This window comes from Triplophysa dalaica, chromosome 6 (assembly GCF_015846415.1).
Source record: "Triplophysa dalaica isolate WHDGS20190420 chromosome 6, ASM1584641v1, whole genome shotgun sequence".
Taxonomy (NCBI): Eukaryota; Metazoa; Chordata; class Actinopteri; order Cypriniformes; family Nemacheilidae; genus Triplophysa; species Triplophysa dalaica.
Window position 1 is genome coordinate 23969044 of NC_079547.1, and position 22380 is coordinate 23991423.

Here is a 22380-nt window from a genome sequence, read left to right on the forward strand (position 1 = left end):
GCGTCTCCCTTAGCAAAGCCTTGAACACGCAATTTCAGCAATTTGAGTATTGTTGTACTTGTTGGTGGGGAGCCATTATTGCTTTAAAGTCAGTTTCCCGCTGTGCTTTTTTAACCAGGTTGAATGACTCATTCGGATGACTTGGGTAATTGCACGTTGCACTAGACGATGTTCTGCCTACACCAATCACAAAGAAACAAATAAATATATTCTGCCGATCGGAGGAATCCTCATATCACATGGTCTTTGTTCCTGGTTCTTTCCTAGAACCAGGAACCTGTCAGATGCGTTCTTTGTAGATCATAGGAAGTGCTTTTGGTAGGGCTGGCAATTTAACATGTTCATTCTTTTGGGAACTTTTTCGTACAAAGATTGATATGTCCATTTTGTTCAATTAACGAGCATATCATTTAAATATTTAACAAACGTTTTACACAAAATTGACAGCACTGGTTTTTGTTAGTTCTTAACACTGAAAATAACGATGATTTTTCACATACACGTGCGTAACAAAAAAACGCTTTTTTGCTGGTTTTTTTATTTGACAGCACCTAGTTTTCGACAACTATTTTCACGTCGAAAATAAAGCGCACATCGCACCACTGCGTGCACAATAAATATATCTTTTTTTGTGCGACAATTTTCGACCACATTCGCTGTTCAAGTGGCATTTTTTAATCACAGCCCTAGTTTTGGTCAGTTTGTTTCATGCAAAAAATGTAGCGCGCATAACACAACAATTTCCTACCGCCACATTTGCAACAGTTTTTGGCAATTTGTTCCTTACTGAAAATAAAGTGCAGGTCATGTGTCAATTTTCCATCCCTGTGTTCGTAAAAATGGTTCTCAAGTCGTATTTTTTTTTACCTTAGCCTAGTTTGTTTCGGGCAAAATTTTATTTAATTCAACGGATTCTAACCCCCGCCACCACACAAAAAATGCTTTTCAAGAAAAACGAATACACACTCTTTAAAAACTTCAAATGAACACATGTGTTATACTATTTAACACATTTTTAAAACATACTTTTAACACAAAATTGCGTTGTCCCAGAACAACACATTTTGTTGTCCAGTACACAATATGTATTTCATAACACAGTCACTTTTAGAGTGTAGCAAAAAATCTTCCAGGCCGTCGGACACAATGAGTCAGGCGAGTCTGAGCTGCCATGTCTTTTTCCAGCAATTAAATGCCTCACTTCCTCCCGGCCTGTGATTTACCTTATCTCGCGCCCATCACGCAGACGCCTCATCGGCATGCAGGTTCCATCAGCTGTTTGTCATCTTATGTCAAAGTGAATAATGAATGTCTTGGGAGGCTTTTGGATCATTTGAATATGGGCAGCTGGTCCGGTCCCGGCAGAGTTTGATCAGCCTGTCAGATGATTAATCGGGAGGTCATCGCATTGTGGCTTAACCAAAGGCTTTCTAAATGAGCTATTCTGGCAGGTAGGTCTCATTGCGGTCCAGAAGAATCGCTGTTGCATTTCAAAAGAATCGGGATGGATTTTTGATTTGCTTTGTTGGGTAAATTTGCGAGAAAGCCCAGAATGGATGAAAATCTTTTTATCTATAAAGCAGTCAAATGTAGTTAGCAGATGCAACGGGAGATGCTTGATATTTTTCATCTAGCGTGGATTGTGATACATAGAGATTCAAAGCATTATGATAAATCAAATTAGGCAGACTTAATATTTTGAGTGCTCTCAATGAATACGGCCGTGTGTTATTTACTCATCCCTGTGTTGTTTTGAGTGGAACACAATGTGTATCTCAATTGGTAGAGCATTGCATTAGCATCGTAAAAATTGTGGGTTCGATTCCCAGGGATCACATATATACCGATAGCTTGAATACATTGTAAGCCCCTTTGAATTAAAGCATCTGCCAAATGCGTAAATGCAAGCATTTCCACAAACGCTTCTTTCAAGATGTGAATATTCTCAAAAGCTTCTTGTAAATACGCTAGTTTGGAGGAAGCTTTGATAATATCTCAGCCTCCTGGTTTCCACGTACATGGACTGCTATTTGTATGCATCACCGCCCTCTAAAACTGGAAGCTATCATTACAGCGCCATTATGTCATTCGGGTTCACATGCATGCTTTCCTCCTTTGTGTTGTTGACAGACTAATGGTGTCTCTATCAAAAAAAGGTCAACATTTCTGATATACTACATACAGGTGTGTGTCAGCGATGTGACAGCTGTGGTAGTGGGAGGTCCCAACCGCTCATAAATGTCTCCATCCTTGAAATTCACGTTATTGAACTTCAGCCTCTCTATCAACTAAAGGAGCAGCTTGTGAGCAGAGGTTTTCCCCTCTGAAATTGTAAATCTTTTTCTCTCTATGAAAGCAGACTCATTGTACTGTTGGTTCACTTTATTTATTGACATTTTGTTATTTATTTATTTGAGTTTTATGAGGGTTGTTGATTTTTTTACACTGGTTTTATTGTTGAATTTCTATATGTTTTCATTGTAAATATCTGCCGGTAGTCTTTATCCTTTGTTTTGCTATGTTTTATAAAATAACATAAGACCTATTTTTCATTCATTATATATTTTTTTATTTTATTAATTTATATTGACGTTTGTAGATTTTTTACAGTGGCTTTTATTGTTACATTTCTATCATTTTTAATCAATTTTAATCATTTTTTTTATTGCTTTAAAGTACCATTTATTTTATTTCAGTTTTAGTAGTTGTATTTATTTTAGTGTATAATATTAGTAAACTGTAAAAAATTACAGAAAATAATAATTATTATTATTTACATAGCGCTTTTCTGGGCACTCAAAGCGTTTTACGTGGAAGCATCTACCTGGATGATTCGACGGCAGCCATATTGGCGCCAGATCACACACCAGCATATTGGTGGAGAAGAGACAGAGTTAGGAAGCCAATTAGTACATATGGGGATGATTATGAGGCCATGATATGTAGAGGCGAACGGGCGAGTTTGGCCAGGATAGGATTTTTAATGACCACAGGGAGTCAGGACCTCAGTTATCCATCTCATCCGAAGGCATTAGGACCCACGCAGACCACAGGGTGAGCACCCCCTGCTGGCCTCAATAACACCTCTTCCAGCAGCAACATAGCTTTCCCAGCAGGTCTCCCATCCAGGTACCATCAGGCTCTTCCCTGCTTGGCTCCAGTTGGCAACCAGTCTAGGGCTACAGGGTGATATGACTGCTAGTTTTCTGCCAGTACTTTGTTTGTTTATTTTACGGACATTTGCATTGATTCTAAAATTCAATGCACTGCAAAATTTAAAATACAGGTAGAACAATTGTAAAAATGAATAGAGAAAATTTCTTCATATCAATACAGTATTTATGCCCTACTTTACAGATTGTTTTACGATCATATGCCAATTAATGGCTAAAACAACTTTCGCAATCTCATTTTTTTATTTTTGTTTTAAAAATAATATTTAAGTAATTTAGGTACCAATGTATGATTTCAAATAACAATGATGTTTTAACAGTTTTAGTTCAAAACTTTGCTTCTGACTCTTTGACAAGAGGTTTATTTAGCAGTTTATTTTGTCATAAGTTCAAAAGAAACATAAAATGGCTGCTTTCAGGAGATTTGATGGAGTTTTAGTTGTTTCATTTTATGTATCAACTTTAATTTTGATCGCAGATGTTTCTCCTAAAATTGCTTAGGAGAAATGAAAATAGCAACAAGTGAGACTATTGTAAAACTTCATGAAGGTTATGGAGGTGTGAAATGAATGTAGATTGTGAGGTAAAATAATCTGGATTTGAGTTTATTTGATGAGAAATATTGAGATCTTCAATAGTATTGACTTTTGATTGCAGACTTGACAAATCTGAGCTCGGTTTGAGACATTGTCTTCTGAATCTCTAATGGAGACATTTGTTAGTTTTTCTCTTTTTCTCAGGAGAAATATCTGAGACGCAGATGAGAATTTTTCTCGGTAGTTCTCCATTTACTCTCATTGATGTCTGAAAGAAATATTTGAGATAATAAAGAGATCTCATCTGTGATCTTTCTTTGTCATGTGTCTCTGCGTGATAAATCACATGGCGGCTTTTAAGATGGAGTGAGTTTGTTCACGCCGTTTACACAAATGTTTTTGCAAACTGCTCTGAGACTCCTGAAATTAAATGTCAGTCAGAGACTGACAAAAATAGACATGAGTGGGAGTTTTTCTTTTTATCCATCCATGACAACACAAACAGAAACAATAGAGATGTGTCTCATTCTCTCAGGTGTATGAGACACACTGTCAGATCTCTGATGCTTCATGACATGTGGTGAGTCATGTGAGGTAAACATTACGAGAAGAATTTACTAAACAGTCTCTTTAGTGTGGAGTTTCATACAGTTGCATCTTATTCACTGAAACAGCGCTGACACACTTGTGCGAAATGATATATTTATCTTTCTTTCCACATTGCTTTTACTATCCATGAAAATAGGTCATTTTTTTCTAAAAGGTTGTTGACATCATTTTGTCAGTATCGTCAAATATTATCATCATATGGATGATATGATCAGTATCGTCTTATTGTTGTCAAAGTTGGATAGCAGGATTTTTTATATAGGTATAAAAGTACACACTCCACCCTTAAAGAAACAAAGGGCGATCCCATAATGTCATGTAGAATTCATTACAACATCGTAAGATGACCCCCATCCATAAATCTTTCACCGCCAATTAAGTCCCAGTTTTTATGTAGGCCGTGACAATTTTTATTCCCTCAAACTCTGCTTTGGATAAGATGTACAAAAAGAGACACACGGCCGCTGGTTTCATGCAAAGTAACAGTCGACCAGATTTCTGACCCTGGATCACAAAACCAGTCTTAAGTAGCACGGGAACATTTTTATTAAAAGACAAAAATATGTTATATGGGTCAAAATTATTGGTTTTTCTTTTATGGATAAGTTAAGATGGATTTATTAAGTTAAGATCATGTTCCATGAAGATATTTAGAGAATTTTCCACCTTAAATATACAAAACTTTATATTTGTGAGTGGATGTCCTGCCACATTTTGATTAACAAGTTCAATAGCAATTTTCTCAATATTTAGATTTTTTGCATTCTCAGATTCCTGTGTTTTAAACGGTTTTATCTTCGCCAGATATTGTCCTATTCTAACAACTCATACATCAATAGAAATAAAAAAATGTTTTATGTTGAATGATCTGAAACGTGCGTAACATGTACCGAATTTAAATGGAAAACATAATTTTTGAATGCTGTGTTCCAGAGGAGTGTAAAATACACAAGACTAACTACTTTTCTTAAACAGCTCCGAATGTTCATGTTTTTTTTATTATTTTATTTGATATAAAAACATAAGTCCAACTTTTCTTAAACAGCTCAGATGTTAATGTTTTGTTTTGATTTGTTTTGTTCTGTTTTATAAAATAACATAAGACCTACTTTTCTCAAATTTTCATAATTCTATCGTATTTTTATAATTTAAAGAACCCACTGATTTTATATTTATGCATTTGGCAGATGCTTTTATCCAAGGTGATAAAAGTGTATTTAATCTTTACATTTTTATTGATGTTTGTCTCCCTGAGAATGAAACCCTCAGCCTTTGTGCTTCTCACACAAAAAGAAGTGAAAAATCTGTTTAATATCTCCGTTGTTTCTCCTAGACACAGCATGATTAAATTGAGTCTTTTGTGTAAGTTTTCTCCTGTGAAAACACTAGTAATCTCATATTATAACTACATTTCGTTACACTGTACCTGTATATGTGTAATGACAATAAAGTTGAATCTAATTATAAAGTTGATCCGGTTTCTCCATGTTTTGTCAAGCCAAACATTTATAAGTTGGAGCGCCATAACACTGTCCTTTTTTAAACTTGTAGTTTCACTTCCAGGGCGGAAAAGTGGAACACTTGATATGCGTTGAGACAACAGAGAAAGTCTCTGAGGACTAATCTTGATTCACCGTCTTGTTCCTGTCTCAGTATTTTTCACGAGCCTCATTAGATTTCAGGAGTGCTGTTGACACATACAGCGCCCGGAGGCTGAAGCATTGATGAGATACCGCTATGAATCGTGCGTCGTGTGCACCATTAAATCCTCATTTGAGACTGTAATTGCAACTTCGCGTTCAGGGAGATTAGTAAGACTTTGCCAAGTATAGACTGAAGCTAATAATTTGTGTCCAGTTTAATCACTGTGGGCCAGTGTCTGCCATGGATTTTCTGGTTAAATTTCTAAGCGTAGGCATCACGCGGGTGATTTTAGCTGACCGGCGGCCATATTTACCTTTTAGGGTTTTGTTTGTGCCACAGCTTTGCGGCTAGTGGATGTGCTTCAATATATTGTGCTGTGACAGGCGACATAAGTTAAGAATTTTATTTAAAACGTTATATATTGACAATTAATTTGAACGTAAAGAAGCTAAAGCGTGCTTATTAAGTTGCTAAATTTCGACATTTCATGCTTTGTGTGCTTGCATTCTTGGTTTTAATACAGCCGTTTTCGTTGAGAATTTGCGTATTTTTTCGCTTCAATCTGAAAGATCACTTAAGGTACCGACACACTGCTTCGTCGTCGAAACTCCACCTATCTTTTTACGTTCTTTTTAAACTTTTCTATAAACTAAAACTTCATCAAAAAATGTAGTTTGTACTAACCTGTGCATATTTTGTGGTTGCCAGGGTGTTGCTACGTACGTTGTTGCTAAGGGGCTTTAATTGGTTGCTCTGGTGGTCTGCCAGGTGGTCATTTTCTGGCCTCGGGGGGTTCGTTCAAATATTGCTTAGTATGAACAATACTAATGGAAGTGTTGAGTTTTGTATCTAAGTGCTGTGTGACTGACAGGGGGCTGGAGTGAGTGCTCGTGTATTTGTGTTTGCGTGCCCTGCGACGAGCATTTGTGCCCCGCGGCGATGCATGCGTGAGTGCTCAAATGTACTTCACTGTCAACATGTCCATTTTGCTGAGGAATTAATTTAAACAGTTGGTTTGTAAACAGCAGGACAAGAATAACATTTGTGTCAAAATATCGCATCTACGCATTGGCAGCGTAAATGCAGCTGAATGTACCCGCTGCTCCTGCTCAACTGGTGTGTTTTATGTCATTAATATTAATTAAACAACATTGGCAGGTTTCTGAAGTTCTTTGTTGATTTCTGTGGCCGTTGTTAAAAATTGTTTGCACACATAATAACTTGAGAAACTTGATAATGTTTACTTTATTGAGAATTGAGATGCTGATCATTATTGTTTTTCATTTCTTGTGTTAATATTTGTTTTAGAATTTTATTTGGCCATCATGTTTTTTCAAAGCAGGTTAATAAGATTTATGTGTGTAGTAGTGGCCAAAAGTAACTTTTGTTTTACAATATTTGCTTGGTTTGACATCACTTTTCAACATATAAAATACAATTGTTGAATTACAACTTCAGTTGCAATGATACGATGTATTCTATATTTTCTATATATATATTTTTTGAACTACATCTTTCTATGGATGTTTGCAATATTATTAGAATTTTAAGCAATTTTCATCTGCTTTCGTTATTTCTTTTTTATGCTATATAAAATGAATAAATTTTTAATTATTATTTTTTGTTAATTAGTATTACTTTAGTGCCATAACATTAATTTCAGTTGATTTTTGTGGCAAAATGTTCCAATATTTTTTAGGCCAATATTTTATTTGATTTCAAGAAACAAAAACGTTTTGAAAGTTTTGATTTTAGTCAATTTAAATAACCTTGATGTAAAGCTGCTTTACAATAATGCAAAATTGTAAAATGCACTATAGAACCAAAATTTACTTCAATTAAAAACATTCACTTAAATACACTTAAATGTAGTTAAATTGCTATATTTTTACACAATAGATAAAAATACATAATATAATTCTTGATACAAAGTCTTTATACATTTTAAGATAAAACAATAAGATCTACTGTAAGAGTGCTCAACTGTGCTATTTTGAGGCACTAGAAGTGTAGATTTGTATATTAAGTATAAACTTAACGTGAAGAAATTAAGCACTTTATATGCATTTATGGAAGTGTAGTAATTGAATAATTTTAGTGCACATTTTTTGTTCCTGGACATCACTTTTTGGCATCTACACTACATCAAACCACACATTTTCTTCTCAACGTTGCTAACAACACATTCTTAAGCAACAGGTCTTAATATGAACCACTTGAAAAAAAGAATTAGATCTTGCAATTAAGATGTTCCCTCATATCCCAACGGCACTGTCATTTGGAGAGGGTCCTGCTAACCCGTCATCCGTGCCGGGGCCGGGGTGGCTTCCTAGCGAGTCCCTCTGGATGGAGATCACAACAGTGAGTCACACTTAATCACAGCACACAGAGGAACCACAGCAGAGGTCACGTCCGCCCGAGCCAAAACACACAGCAGCATTCTACAGCCACAGCAGGGGGTTCCAGACTGAGAGCTGTGGAGTGGCTCTAGCCATTAGTGCTCCAGCGTCTGTTTATGTGTGTCCCTGAAAACATTACACAAACATTGTCACCCAAAGCGGTTGCTTTAAAACAAACGTGAAAACCTTTCCGTTATTAGGTAGCGAAGTGTCTGGCGCGGAGAGATGTGAGGTTATGATTGTGTTGTGTGTTGAGGTTTGACATATTGACTGTGTCAGGTAGATCAGGAGTATATTAAGTTGTCAAGACCTCATTAAACTGAGGTCCCAGGTCGCTGATGAAGTTAAATAGCGAGAACTGTTCTAGTGGCTCTGTTATGAGTCCTGAAATGAGAGTTCAGTCATTATGTCCTCTCACCTATGTTGATCAAAACTCATGTGCTTGTTATATTTATGCCATATGTCACGTTTTTTGTTGTGATGTGTGCTACATTTTTGGCTCTTCTGTGTTATGTTAGTGTTATCTCCTTTCTTGTGTTATATGTTATGTTAGGTTGTGTGTTGTGTCATACTTTTTTATGTTGCGGTGTTATGTGTTTATGTTATGGGTTGTGTTGTGCTATGTGTTTGATTTTGTGTTTTGTTATGTTATGGTAGGTTGTTGTGTATTGTATGTTTTGCTATTTTGTGATATGTTTTGTGTTTTATCTTATATTATGCTATAGGCCGTGTTGTGTTTTGCTTTGTTTTGTTGTGATATGTTATGTAGTGTTGTTATGTCTTGTTGTGTTATGTTTTTTGTTGTGCTAAGTGTTTTATTTTGTTACATTTGATGTTTTCCTGTTGTGTTACGTTATGTGTTATGTTATATTATATTGTGTTGTGTGTTTTAGAATACATTTTATGTTGTGTTGTGTTATATGTTGTTGTAAATGTTGTTTAAATTAATATTTAGTTTTCTGTTTTGCAATGTCAATGTTATTTTGTATTGTGTAATGTTTTTTAGTTTTATGTTATGCTATGTGGTGTATAGTGTATGTTACATTGTGTTGTGTGTTATATTTTCTATTGAGTTGTGTTATGTTATATTATGTTGTGTTATGCGTTTTAATTTATATGTTGTTGTGTTATACGGTGCATGTTATGTTCCGTGTTGTGTTTCAATGTTATATCTTCATTATGTTGTGTTAAGCTTTGGGTTATATGTTTTGGTATGTTGTATTATGCTACGTATTATACAGTATATGTCATGTTGTTGTTTCGATGTGTTATTTTTTTTATTTGTTTTGTTATGCTGTTGTTTTAAATAGGTGATGATAAAACAATTTCATTAAAATGTATATCTTAACAGATCACAGTAACAGTACTTTTAGTGAGCTTTTCGTTTAAATGTCCTTTAACTATCATGTTCATGAGATGTTTATTTCTCTTCTCTTCTGCAGATGTACATACAAACCACCACACTGACCATCTCTGTGAGTTTGAGTGCGTCCGTGTCTCTTGGAATGCTCTACATGCCGAAGGTCTACGTCGTGCTGTTACACCCGGAGCAGAACGTGACCAAGCGCAGCACTCGCAGCCTGAAGGCTGTCGTCACCGCTGCCACCATGTCCAACAAATTCAACCCAAAATCTAGCCTGAGACCCAACGGAGAAGCCAAATCTGAGCTCTGTGAGAGCCTGGAAACTCAGGGTGAGAAGCTTTATGGCTATTGACACTGATGTTTATAACGACATAAACTTGTTATTGTAATCTTAATAGGAATGTGCACGGTTACGGAAAATCTAGGTGCAATCGATATATTACGCACAATATGTTTTTTACCAAAAAAGAGTTTCACAGTGCGGCCTTTAAACTCTCCGGAGGATTAAGTGTTGGTTATACAGTTTCTCAGTCGCTTGGGTGCATTTCCCGAATCATCTTTAACATTCTCAAACCACTAAGTGCATTTCTCAACAACAACAAACAAATATTTGGTATAAATGTCACCACACAAAGCATGCAATTTTAAAATCCACCGAAGCGACTAAGAATGAAAGCAATGTCAAATGCAGTAAGAACATGTAGGGCCCTATCATACACCAGGCGCAGCACAAGTGTTTCAGCCCAACGCTGTTCACATTTAACCATCCTACGCCGCGTTGTTTAATTAGCAAATGCATTTGCGCTCATCTGTGCTTCCATGGGTATGCTGGTCTAAAAAAGAGGTGTTTTCAGGCCAATTCAAACCAGGTCCTAAGTCTAAAGTCAACAGCGCAATATCTTTTTGTTAAAAAAAGGGCGCATTGGTAGAAAATGCACCTCTGGACGGGTCCACAACAGCTTACACCTTATACTTATCACATAGAGGGAAGCGCAGCAGTACAAAAGCATGACATATATAAACAATAAATGGATTTTAATATAAAAGATTATTATCATGTACATTAAGATAAAAATCCCAGTGTTCGAATTGTGTCCAAGCTTCTGGGGGTCCCCTAACCAGCCCTTAAAAAATTGCTATTGATCTAACTGTTATTTTTCTCTTTTGCATTGTACGTTTTTAATCACAAAAAAACGTTTCCTAAAATGAACCTGTTTGATGTCGGTCTTGCTGAGATTTCACCTTTTGCAAAATCTCTTAAATGTATTTTTTTCAATTCAAACAATTCAGATTTCTTGTCCTTTGATTCTTGTTCTTTATATTACTGTAATGGAAGAATATTAATACAACTATTCATTGGAACGAGTGAGGGAGAGGACGCGTCAATAGTGGCTGTCTGTACAGTGCTGCCAAACCAGCCAGTCGGAAATAATATGTGCGTTTTAACATGATTCATCTCTTGATAATGTAGATCAAGTAGGCCTATATGTAAACAATCCATATGAACCAATGCAGAATAAGAAAAACAAATGTATTTCCTTAGGGCGAAAGCAGAAGGGTTGCCTTCTCGTCAAAGTCGGAGTTTATGTTTGCAGAACGGAGCGCAAAATAATTTCTGGGGAATGTAAAAGTTTTCTGAAGGAAGAAAAAGTTTTGCAAAGGAAAGCTATGTTCTTGGGGAGAGCAAAAGATTAGAAATATTTTCGCTCCATTTCTTATTTTTCCACGACCCGTATGTCCCATTTGTTGCTTAGTAACACATTGCATCTGTTTTGACAATGTGAGATAACATTGTACAAAAAGAATGACTTGCATACCAAATTTATAGTAACTGTTGAGTTTAAGAAAAACGCTTTTCGCACATGCCATTGTCTCATCTTGTCTTCATCAAACACAATGTGGCGCGCTTGAGCATAGATGGATTTTTCAGATAAAAACATCATTTTAATTTGCGTCTTAGGAAATTTGGACGAAAAAAGGTCAACGTTATTTGTTTTAGCGTGATAATTTGGGGTTTTAAGTAGTCTAGTTTTATATGAAACCCAGGGAACCACCAAATTCATTATTTTAGACCTTATGAGGGTGCACCTGCGTTGTGCGCTTTAGACCATGCGCTTAGATTGTTAAAATTGGGCCCTTAATGTCCTCTACGTGATCAGCCTTGCCTTGGAATGGATTCTGTGTGTTGTCCTGGCATTGGATTTGAACAGATGTGGGCGAGGCTGTGTGCTTTTCATTATCAAGAGGTAAAACGCTTGAATCGCTAGAACGGTCCTTATAGAAACATTCTCCGGCTAATTTGAATATCAATAAAACACACAGGCTGACAAACATGATTTAGAAGAAGAAGAGACCTGCTGTCTCAGCAGAAGTAAAGCAAGCACACTCCTGATACCTATACAGTAAAGGATGTGTCTCAGTTCACACAATTATATAGTGTGTGGACTAAAGTTGTGAAAAGAAATAAGAAACAGAATAAAGAAACTAATTTTCTTTTGCACTTGAGCAAATTGTGTGCACAGGTGAGATGAATAATTGCAGAAATAGTCACAGGTATAAGTAGGTGAGAACAAGAGGATCTGTAATACCAGGAACTAGATGGACGCTTGATTCTAAACATTCATCATGCGACTAATTACAAAAACATGAAAAACCTTTCTGTCAAAAGTTTCTTTATTAACGTTTATACTGTAGTCTTCAGAACCTTATTCCATTACAAAGAACCTTTGGTTAGAACGTCTCTGTGGATGTTAAAGTGCTTTTATAGAACCAGACAAGTCAGCAAAGAACCGTTTAGAACCTTTGATTGTTTAATTGTATAAACAATGTGCAGTTTATTAGGTTTGCTTGCAAAAAATGCCCTTTAAAGTGTTGAATGGAGCCATTCAAACACTGACAGCTTTAATTCCAGCCTCGTGTTTTAAGACACTTGCATATGAAAATATAATTAGTGATGTTTTATCTGTTTCTGTGATGTTGGGACATCTTTATTTATATAGCGTTTTACAATGTAGACCCTTTTAAAGCAGCTTTGCATTAATAAACACAAAAAAATGAGAAGTAAAAAATAAAAAACAATTATAAAAATAATGAAAATTTTAAAGCACTGTAAAAGACTGAAAAATGTGCTTTATCTTTTTCTATTATGTCAAGGCTTCTTTATTTTTATTGCATTTAACACAATATAGAGACCGTTTCAATGCAGCTTTAAATTAATAAAAAACAAAAATAAACAATAAATACTTATTTATAAATTCATAATAAAAAATGATGGAAATTTCAAGGAAAGTAACACAAGAGACTTGCGTATAAAAATGTAATTTACTGCTTTTATATATTTTTCTTTCATTTCAAGACTTGTTTATCTATATAGTGCTTTATACAATGTTTGTTTTACATGAAAACACACAAAGATTAAAAAAAAATATTTTTAATAAAAAATAATAATAAATGGAGGAAATATCAAAATACAGTGGTAGTTATGGTGGAGTAAATCAGTTCTGGTTGAGTCAGACATGAATATAGGTAAAATAAAACAATTACATAAATGCTTCAAATAATGTGAAATCTGTTTACACTACTGTGTTTCAGGATGCACTGCTCATAATGTTGCATAACATTTATAATGGATGGTATGCAAGTTGAGATGTATGCAAAATTATATCTGAGTTTAATATTATTATTATGGATCTAGTCATAAAATACAGTGTCATGTTCAGAAAATCATTGAAAGTTTCATTTTGGACTAGGAAGGCCAAAATTTGCCAATTTTAGCATAAATATTGTATTCACATCCAAGCGCGTCCATTCTGTATTCGTTACGTTGTGCTTTGCATTCGTTTGGTTATGACATAAGCCACGCCAGCCAGAAAAACACATCTACGGACTTAAATGAGAAGTGTTTTGACCACAGAATTAAATTTGTATGATGAAGGTTGCAACTTAAATGAAAACTAGCACGATTCTCTGTAAATAGATCAGACACAGACTCAACAAATATGTACAGCTGGTTGCATTGCCACATCAGATGTGAATCTTGTGAAAATGTGCCGTGCTTGGACTTGCACATTCTTCTTCACTTCAGTGGATCTTCAGGCTTTTGTACATGTGGGCTTGTTAAAAAGCGCAGGCATGTTCTTTGCTCGCTGAATCTTAAAGTAAACTCACAGATAATCTATCCTCTGCTCAGGGACACTGGGCAATTACACGAATGCACTAGTTGGAAAATTAGATCTCGATTCTAATTGATACACGATCTTGTTTTCAGACATTCTTGTAAATTGCATTAAGTAAAAGTGTCTGTTAAGTGTCTTAATGTACTGTTGTGCCATTGCGCCGTACTTGGAAGTAAAATGCACGGCATTAAATAATTAAATAACGTGATGCGATATTGTATTTCTGCTCGAGCGAGGACCATCTCTATATGAGCATTACATGCAGGAATCCCCATTAGTCCCCATTACCGTGAGCTACAAAGGCAGAACCTGTAAAGAACCACTCTGTACCTAACAAGATTTCTATTTTCAGTCATGTGAAACTGCTGCATGATGCATTTCCCTCCTGTCGCTTTCACAGGTTCTAACTGACGGATGTGTAGTATGACTTCAGGATAGCATATGCTTCAAATTTGTGATGTTGTCAACCCGCATGTGTCTTTTGTAGCACGTGGAGTCACACTTTTTATATTACCTGCTGGATGTTTTAAGAAGAAAGACAATAATGAGTTTTAGACAGATTTGATGTCCATATTTTCATAGCATCTGTGTGTTTGTACGTTCTTTATTTGTCATGTGACGGAGCTGTAAACTATTAAAAATAAAGGTGCTTGAAAGGTTTTTCACAGCGATGCCATAGAAGAACCAGTTTTAGTTACACAATGAACCACTTAGTCATAGGTTCTTTAAAGAACCATCTTTTTATTACCTGAAGAACCTTTTTTGCCACAAATAACATTTAATATTCTTAAGATGTTAAAGGTTCTTTATGGAAGCATTTAGATAAAAAAGTTTTTTCTATGTCATCACGAAGCACATTAATGTTGAAGAGTGTAGGGTATTTTTGGTAAAAAAATTTACTCCAAGGCCCCCCACTGTATTCAATAATATTCTGAGGACCCCCTCTACACAATTTCTTCCCAATCATTTTTTTTGAGCTAACAACGTTTATGTATTATAAAAATGGCCAAATAATTCGAAAAAAAAATCTAAATTATCTCAATGATTTTTTTATCTCATTTAAAAATATTGGTTATCTTTCCAGAGGCCCCCTTGGAAGTCAGCTTGGGCCCCCTTGTGGTTTTGATCAAATGAGACATTTTAAGTACTAGTCATCGCCATTGAAAATCACATGCATGCCACAAAAACATTAAGAAAAATGAATTATTTTATTTTGTATTATTTTATTGCTGTTATAGATAGACATTTTAATAACTTATGTAGGAGAGTTTTGATAAGCTGGAAGTAGCATGTTCCCGTTCTGCATTTGGGAGTTGTGATCATCCAGTGATAAACAATCGTGCAAGAAATATTTGAAACATTACTAACTTTACTTTATTAAACTATAAACATAAACATTTAAATTTGAATACATATTTTTCTTTTTAATTCATAAATGTACATGTTTCCTGACACGTCACCTACCACCAGGGGGTGCTATGCATACCACCCAGGAACGGATTATGACTTGGATGTGCTTGCATCACATATTTTATGAGAACAGTCTCACAACTGTGCTCAAATACACAGGTCTTAGGAGGGTATCGCACAGAACGCAACTGACATTGATGAGCCGCTGAGTCAAATTGACACAGCGTTTTAAAACCGTGCCGCTTATGTGAGAGTATAGCTATGCCTTGCATAATTTTGATGTCTGCATTTAGATGACGACGCATTTAACAGTCTATTACAAATTAAGCAATATCAATCACAAAAGCATTTAACGTTACCTTTATAAAAAAGTTTGTTTTAACATAGCTGAGAGGTACCTTTCGTGACTTCCTCAGAGAAAACTCTTCTGCAAAGTGATCCAAATCCAGCTGTCTCACAAGACTACATTCGATAACCATGAAAGACAGTGAACTGAGATGTCTTTTAAACACATTTCTGTGGTTTTAAACTCATTATGGTATTTTGCCTTCTACTGTGTTCAACACGTGACTTCTGCACGATTATTCATAGTGTTTTTTTACTCGCCTCTAGATGTCCCTCTTAACAGTGCGCCAATGCATTAGGATTATTTATTTGATGTATTCGCTACACTTAATACCTCACAACAGCAAAAACAATCCCTTTATACCACATTCTTCAGCGTTTCTGTATTGAGAACATAAAATAAATGAAATATGTACACATATTACATTTGCCAGGGCCCCCTGCTGGTCTAGTGCCCAGTTGGCCCGGTCCGTTAATCCGTCCCTGATACCACCAGACTTTTAGATCTGACATTAAAGGAATAGCTCTCCCAAAAACGGTCCCCATTCACTTAATAATAATGAATCATTCGTTACATTTATATAGCGCTTTTCTGCATGTCAAACCGCTTTACATTTTTATTCCTACTGTGAAAAGTCAATGGGGACCATTTTTGGGTTGCACTACTCTAGTTTCATGGACTTCCGTGAAATCAAAATATGGCTTTTTTAACCAAGGCAGGTTTTAGTGTTGCAAGCCAAGACACTTTTTTATCTCCTGTCGAATTACTCCATTACAGTATTTTCATAAAGCTCTATGCACACTTGTGAAAGTAAAACCATCCCTTATTCATATCATTTGAACTGGTGATCCATCGTGCAATACTTGTGTTGTTCAAATTTAGCGTGTTGATGCATGCAAACATCTCGTAAGACAACGTGCAGCTGCTTCAACCTTGCCAAAGAACGAGGATCAATGTCGAGCTCCATCGATCACGCTTCATATAGCACCTTTATTTGAAGATCAATGGTTTACCTCTCATGTATCCTGTAAGGAAAAGAGTTTTGCTCTTGGGTGAGTTGAAAATGTGATCAATACCAAATTGAGTCTATTTTACATCAGCGGAGTGTGTGTCAGTATTTGTATCAACGTTTGTCTCCTTGAAATGGTCTCTTGATATCATGATCTTGCACTCCTGGAATCAACTGATGCATTCTCTGTTTGATATAATGGCCGCTATACAAGCGTATTGATTGGTGACTTAAATTAATATTGCAATATTACATTTTGGAGCTTTGCTAAGAGATGCTGTTTTTGAGCAGTGTTTGGTATACAGTAGAGCCAACTTAAAATAAGTTGAATCTCATATGCCAGAACGTAAGAAATGTTTGCAACTTAACATGAATCAACAATATGTTTATTATAGGCAGGGCTCAGTTTACTCTGTAATTGAACTTGGATGGCATTTAGACAATTGGAAATATAAACTTCTTAACAAGCAATCTATCTATCTATCGATCGATCTATCTATCTATCTATCAATCAATATATATCCATCCACTCTATATATCTATCCATCTACCCATCCATTCTTCCATCCAGCAAAACCAAATAAATTCTAATTAGAACCTTAATAAACCACATAGATTTTATTGGTTGTGGTCTCTCTCTCTCTCTCTCTCTCTCTCTCTCTCCCTCTCTCTCTCTCTCTCTCTCTCTCCCTCTCTCAAGCCTACATAAAGTTTATCCAAAAACGTTTACCTCTCTAGTTTATATGTGCTGTTGAACATATGATAAAGATCCAGATTTTCGGGTGGTTATTCTATTCTGCAAAGCTTCATTTTGAGCATTTTTAGGGTTAGATAATATATGCAGTAGATTCGTTTAGACTTCCATTTAATGTCAATTATTTTTAATGCCTTCTGGCAATTTCTGTGCAAGGTTGTTGAATAAAGGTCACTTGAGTTTGTAAAAAATCCTTTGTGCTTTAACGTTCAGTGGATCTTCACGTTGCTGAATAATGTTTATAAAAATCTTTTTTTACACTGGGTTTTTAAACACTAGAGATAATCAATACACCCAGAGATTTAACATTACACTGTAGTCTGAATTCTGTTGGCTTGGCATTGGCCTATTGATCGTTCAAATTTCTGTTTAATATGATTTTATGAATACATTACTCTGAGATTTATCATCTATAACACAGTTTATATTAAGCAGGGATTTTTTAATGCAGGAATCCAAATAGCAATATGGTGCTCATAAAATTGCTATGTAATAATAATTCAAATGGCTTGTATTTATGTAATTTATTTATAAAGCTTTTGTGATTTATATTACATCCAGTCTTACATGACCATCTATCTTATATAAACTATTTAGCATAAAATATTTTGCCTCGTGAAGCATTCACGGCCTTATCCAATATGCTTGTTTTACTTAATAAGAAACTCCACATTATAATGTAGCTCTCAGTAATATTTTCTATTTAAAACACAGAATCTTGCATATATTATGACATTATTTTATGTTTGGAAATTTGTAACAGAGAATAAATGCTGAAGTGCTTTTTACATCATTATTCGGTCCGGGCTTCGCAGACGATCTAAATTTACACAGATGAGAAACGATTGCTCTGGCGAGGACACAATTACCTCGCAATTGCTCTCTATTTGTAATTCATTACAATAACTACCACATTTTTTTAAAACGTTACCCTACGGTTAAGCATCATTATTCAGGTCGTGAATGTGTGATTGTGCTTATTTATGATATAAACAATGTTGTATTAAACAAAAGTCCAATTGATGAATTTTTCCGTAAAATGCGCTAGTTGTAAGTTTCACACGATTTGCATCACCTTCAATGACTTCATCTGGTTCATTTGCTCCCACGTTGTGACAAATGTCTTTTTAAAAGTCTATAATACCACATAGTTTCTCAATTAATATGATTATAATTACTGCAAGTACAAAAATTATAAAATAATTAGTGAACTGCTGCTTAAAATTGTTTTAAATGGAGTATGGCATGCCACGCCACAGGATTTCAACTTCTCAAAAGTGTCAACTACCGGTACACAACAGCAGGTCAGAAACAAGCATTATCACTGAACCAAAAACAGCTTCTTACATCCAGAGAGATCATATGAAAATAAAATCCTTTTATGAAGATGTTTGTAATATCTAAGTTACAAATCCTGATTATTATACCTCTACAATCGACATTTATTTACATGTTGTGGATGTGTACACTTTAAATCGTGCCGATCCTATAAAATGAGTTTCTACTGTTAATACATTTCAGTGATATTTAAACAATAAAAAGAGACTTTTAATATTGCGTCTCGTTGTCAGTTGTTAAACAGAATCAAGTTATATTTAGTTTTAATGATTAAACAGTCAATGCTGTTACATCTGCATCAGGAACGATATGCTACAGTCTCGCAAGTCGCATTATTGTGAAGAGATGAATGTCTGCGTTTGCAAATCACTCAGTTCTGCCGGGTGTTGTATAGGTGCAAGATTTATTCACGGAAGACCTCAAAATAGCAACCCAAGTTGTTCTTATGCATATTAATTAGGAAGCAGCAAACAAAAGGAAAACTTTGAGAACAGCGCATGACCTAGTTCACACAAGCACATACTGTAACCTCTAATTATCCGGAGCTAAAATCAAACCCCTCTATTGATGTATCCTGCACATCACCAGTCACCTTGTCCCGCCCCCGGCCGAAGCAGAGGTTCTGATTGGTTGCGCCACTCAGTTAGACTATCTGTCTGACCGTCTCTATGGGTCAGCGCTCCACGAGCCTCGTGAGAATCCAAACTGGAGAATTGCTGGCGTTTTGGACCAGTAGTTTGGAAAGTGATGGATCAAATGGCAGCTCACCCTCTTTATAGCGACGGCTCTGCATGATTGCATGAAGTAACCTTTTGATCTTCATATAAAGATGCAATGAGCTCCATTTTTCCATTCACTCGCTTTCTTTGGCAGGGTTGTTACACGTTTGGTTGAAGCCGAGCTTGTGATCTTATTCCAAGTTTATTGCTGTTGAACATTGTAGTGTTGGGAAGTAGCAAATTAAAATAACAATATTTTTAATAAATGTAACAATAGATGATTGTCCTTTATTTGTTTGTACGTATGTCTGTTTTGTATAGTAACTTAATGAGAATAGTCGTTGCTAAATATCTGTATTGTCACAAGATCTGAAATCAAGCTCAAAATATTGTTTTCTCACAAACCTATTTTGCATCAGAATAGAAGTATTAAAGAGAAAGTGCACCCAAAAATGAAAAGTCGTCATTTCTCTTCATGTCATTCAAAGTCTGTATACGACTACCTTCTGTCAAAACCCAAAGAAGATATTTTGAGGAATGTCTCAGTGGTTTTGTGTCAAAATACTGAAAGTCAATGGGGGTAGGTGTTGTTTGGTTGTACTGCAGAAAAAGAAAGTTTGGAATGACATGAGGGTGAATAAATAATTAAAAAAACTATCCGTTTAACTCATTTGGATTTATATATATTTTTTAATTCATGTTGGATGTGTGTTTTGGAGCTTTGAACATTTTGAGTCCCATTTAAGAAGTTCACGTAAGGCAGTTTAGTTCAAATCTATATTTCTTCAGCAGTAACTCGATCTTGAACATGTGAGTCATTTAAATTATTGAAATCCAGTTCTTCATCTGATTCAATCTGTTTTAAGTTGTTTCTTAAAACCTGACAGAAAAAACAAGCTCTCCTATTCATTTCATTCCTTACACAGATGAAGGGTTTGCAGAAGCGTCCATGTGGACAACAGCTTTGGTCAAATAGCCAAAATAATCCATTCTTTGATATCAAGATCTATTATCAGACAACGACTTAAATATCAGACAAGTTGTCAGAAGCTCACTTTACTTCTTGTGAGTTACTGGAGATATCAAAGATATTGATGCGTTATCACAGTCAGTAAACTGCCTTTGATACGAACTGGGTTAAAAAATGACAACATTATTATAGCATATACACCCGCCGAAAAAAACAAGAGACTTTTGATTTTTTCAACATTTCTAGATGTATTGTGGTCATTCCAGTCCAGTGTCTGTTGAATTTAAACCAAATCAAACCTCTGGAGTGACAAAAAGTCATGCAACAGCGACGTTAAGACTGACACAAGAAATAAGAAACAAAATGTTTTAACTTTTCCAAAAAAGATCTATAAATATTACTGTTGTATTGCTGAAAAGTAAACATGAACTTGTTTTCTTTGCAGAGGTCTGAAAAAATACAAAGCATCTTTTCTGTTATTTTCACCCGTTTCTCCTGTTTTCATTTTATGCAAATAAATGCAAATAGAAAAAAATTGGAAGAAATATTGTTACTAGTTCACAAAATAAAACAAAAACGTTCATGTTTTAGCATTTTACAGTCGTTTCCACGCCCCCGATTAAAACCAACATCAAGTCAAATCATCCCAACAAAACAGCGTTTATACAGTAACCACATAAATGATATGTTTCTGTTCTCTTTCCCAGAACTCAGCAGTAAACAAACATACATCAGCTACAGCAACCATGCAATCTAGGTAAGTGATAAAAGGCCACGGCGAAATCCCAGAAGTGACCCCTGGAAGACAGCATTTCAAGATAAATCACTCTCACGCTAAACAGACGGAAGTGAGACAGCCGATGGTTTGAAGACCCCACAGACACGTTTCCATTAACCAAGCTTACGTGAAGTCACATCGGGAACGTCTCGGGAGGCTGTGACTGTTGAGACGGCGATGTGTCGGAATGACGGTTTGTCACCCAGACAATTCCATTACAGCTTGCTTTATCTATTCCAAATGTCATTGTTAAGGTGAAACTCACTAATAAAGGACCACATGTCAGTGTCTGCCGTTTCATTGATGCTAACACTATGTGGTGGCTTCAAAAAATGAGAAAAAAAATAGTAAAAAAAATCAATTGGAGCTTTATTTCCCCTCTTGTTTTCTCCTTGGTGAAGACAACAGCAAAGACAGTGATCATTGTTTACCGATATTGAGCATGCTGGTTTTGACATCCTGTGCTGTGTTGTTTTTTATTTCTTTCTTATTTTTATTTTTTTTAAATGAACCTTTCTGGAATGCTGTTGAACTATGTCGCTGTATTGTTACCTCACCATGGGCCTTGTGAAACCGTTGAAGATGTACGAAGTTCTCTCTGGAGTAATGTTTGCTTGTGCACACCGTTGAGGAACTCGAAATTGCCCTGTTGTCGAAATGTTCTGTAGCGCGTCCACGAAATCCCAAATCACGATGTAGGTGTGACCGACGTCCTCGGAACGCTCGAGGTACTGAAATCCACGTCCACCGAACCGGACAAGAGTGAGTAACGTTCATAACCATTCAGCAAGAAATGCAAAGCATCACCGGGCAAGTTCAAGATGGAGGGCGGTGGAGAGAGACGTGCTATTTGTCTCTTTAGATGTTTGTGATTTTAAGATTCAGTTCTTATGATTTCTCTGATATTCTTTGTTTTTTGCACTGTTCGTGCTGCGGAATAAAATGTCTATGTTGACCGCGATAAATGGCAACTTAATGTGTGTTCCTGATTGCTAATGTTTGCTTTTCATCCTAAAGAAAAAAAGTCAGAAACAGTGCCTGAAATAACGTATTTGTAAAATAAGACATATGAGGTATGTGAAGCATGTTAATTTTTATACATAAATAATTTCTAATAAAGAAATTTTTCAAAACTCATCGTGTTTGCTGAAAATGAT

At 35.6% G+C, this 22380-nt stretch overlaps 1 protein-coding gene across 1 annotated transcript in view; it reads left to right on the top strand.

Annotated features, from left to right (window-relative positions):
• grm4 (glutamate receptor, metabotropic 4) overlaps positions 1–22290 on the top strand; it is a 159965-nt gene extending 137675 nt beyond the window's left edge. The window contains exons 10-11 of the mRNA XM_056750805.1: positions 9804–10053; positions 21153–22290. Coding sequence (XP_056606783.1) covers positions 9804–10053; positions 21153–21202 — 300 coding nt within the window. The 3' untranslated portion in view covers positions 21203–22290. The remainder of the gene's footprint in view (positions 1–9803; positions 10054–21152) is intronic.
• The last annotated feature ends 90 nt before the right edge of the window (positions 22291–22380 follow it).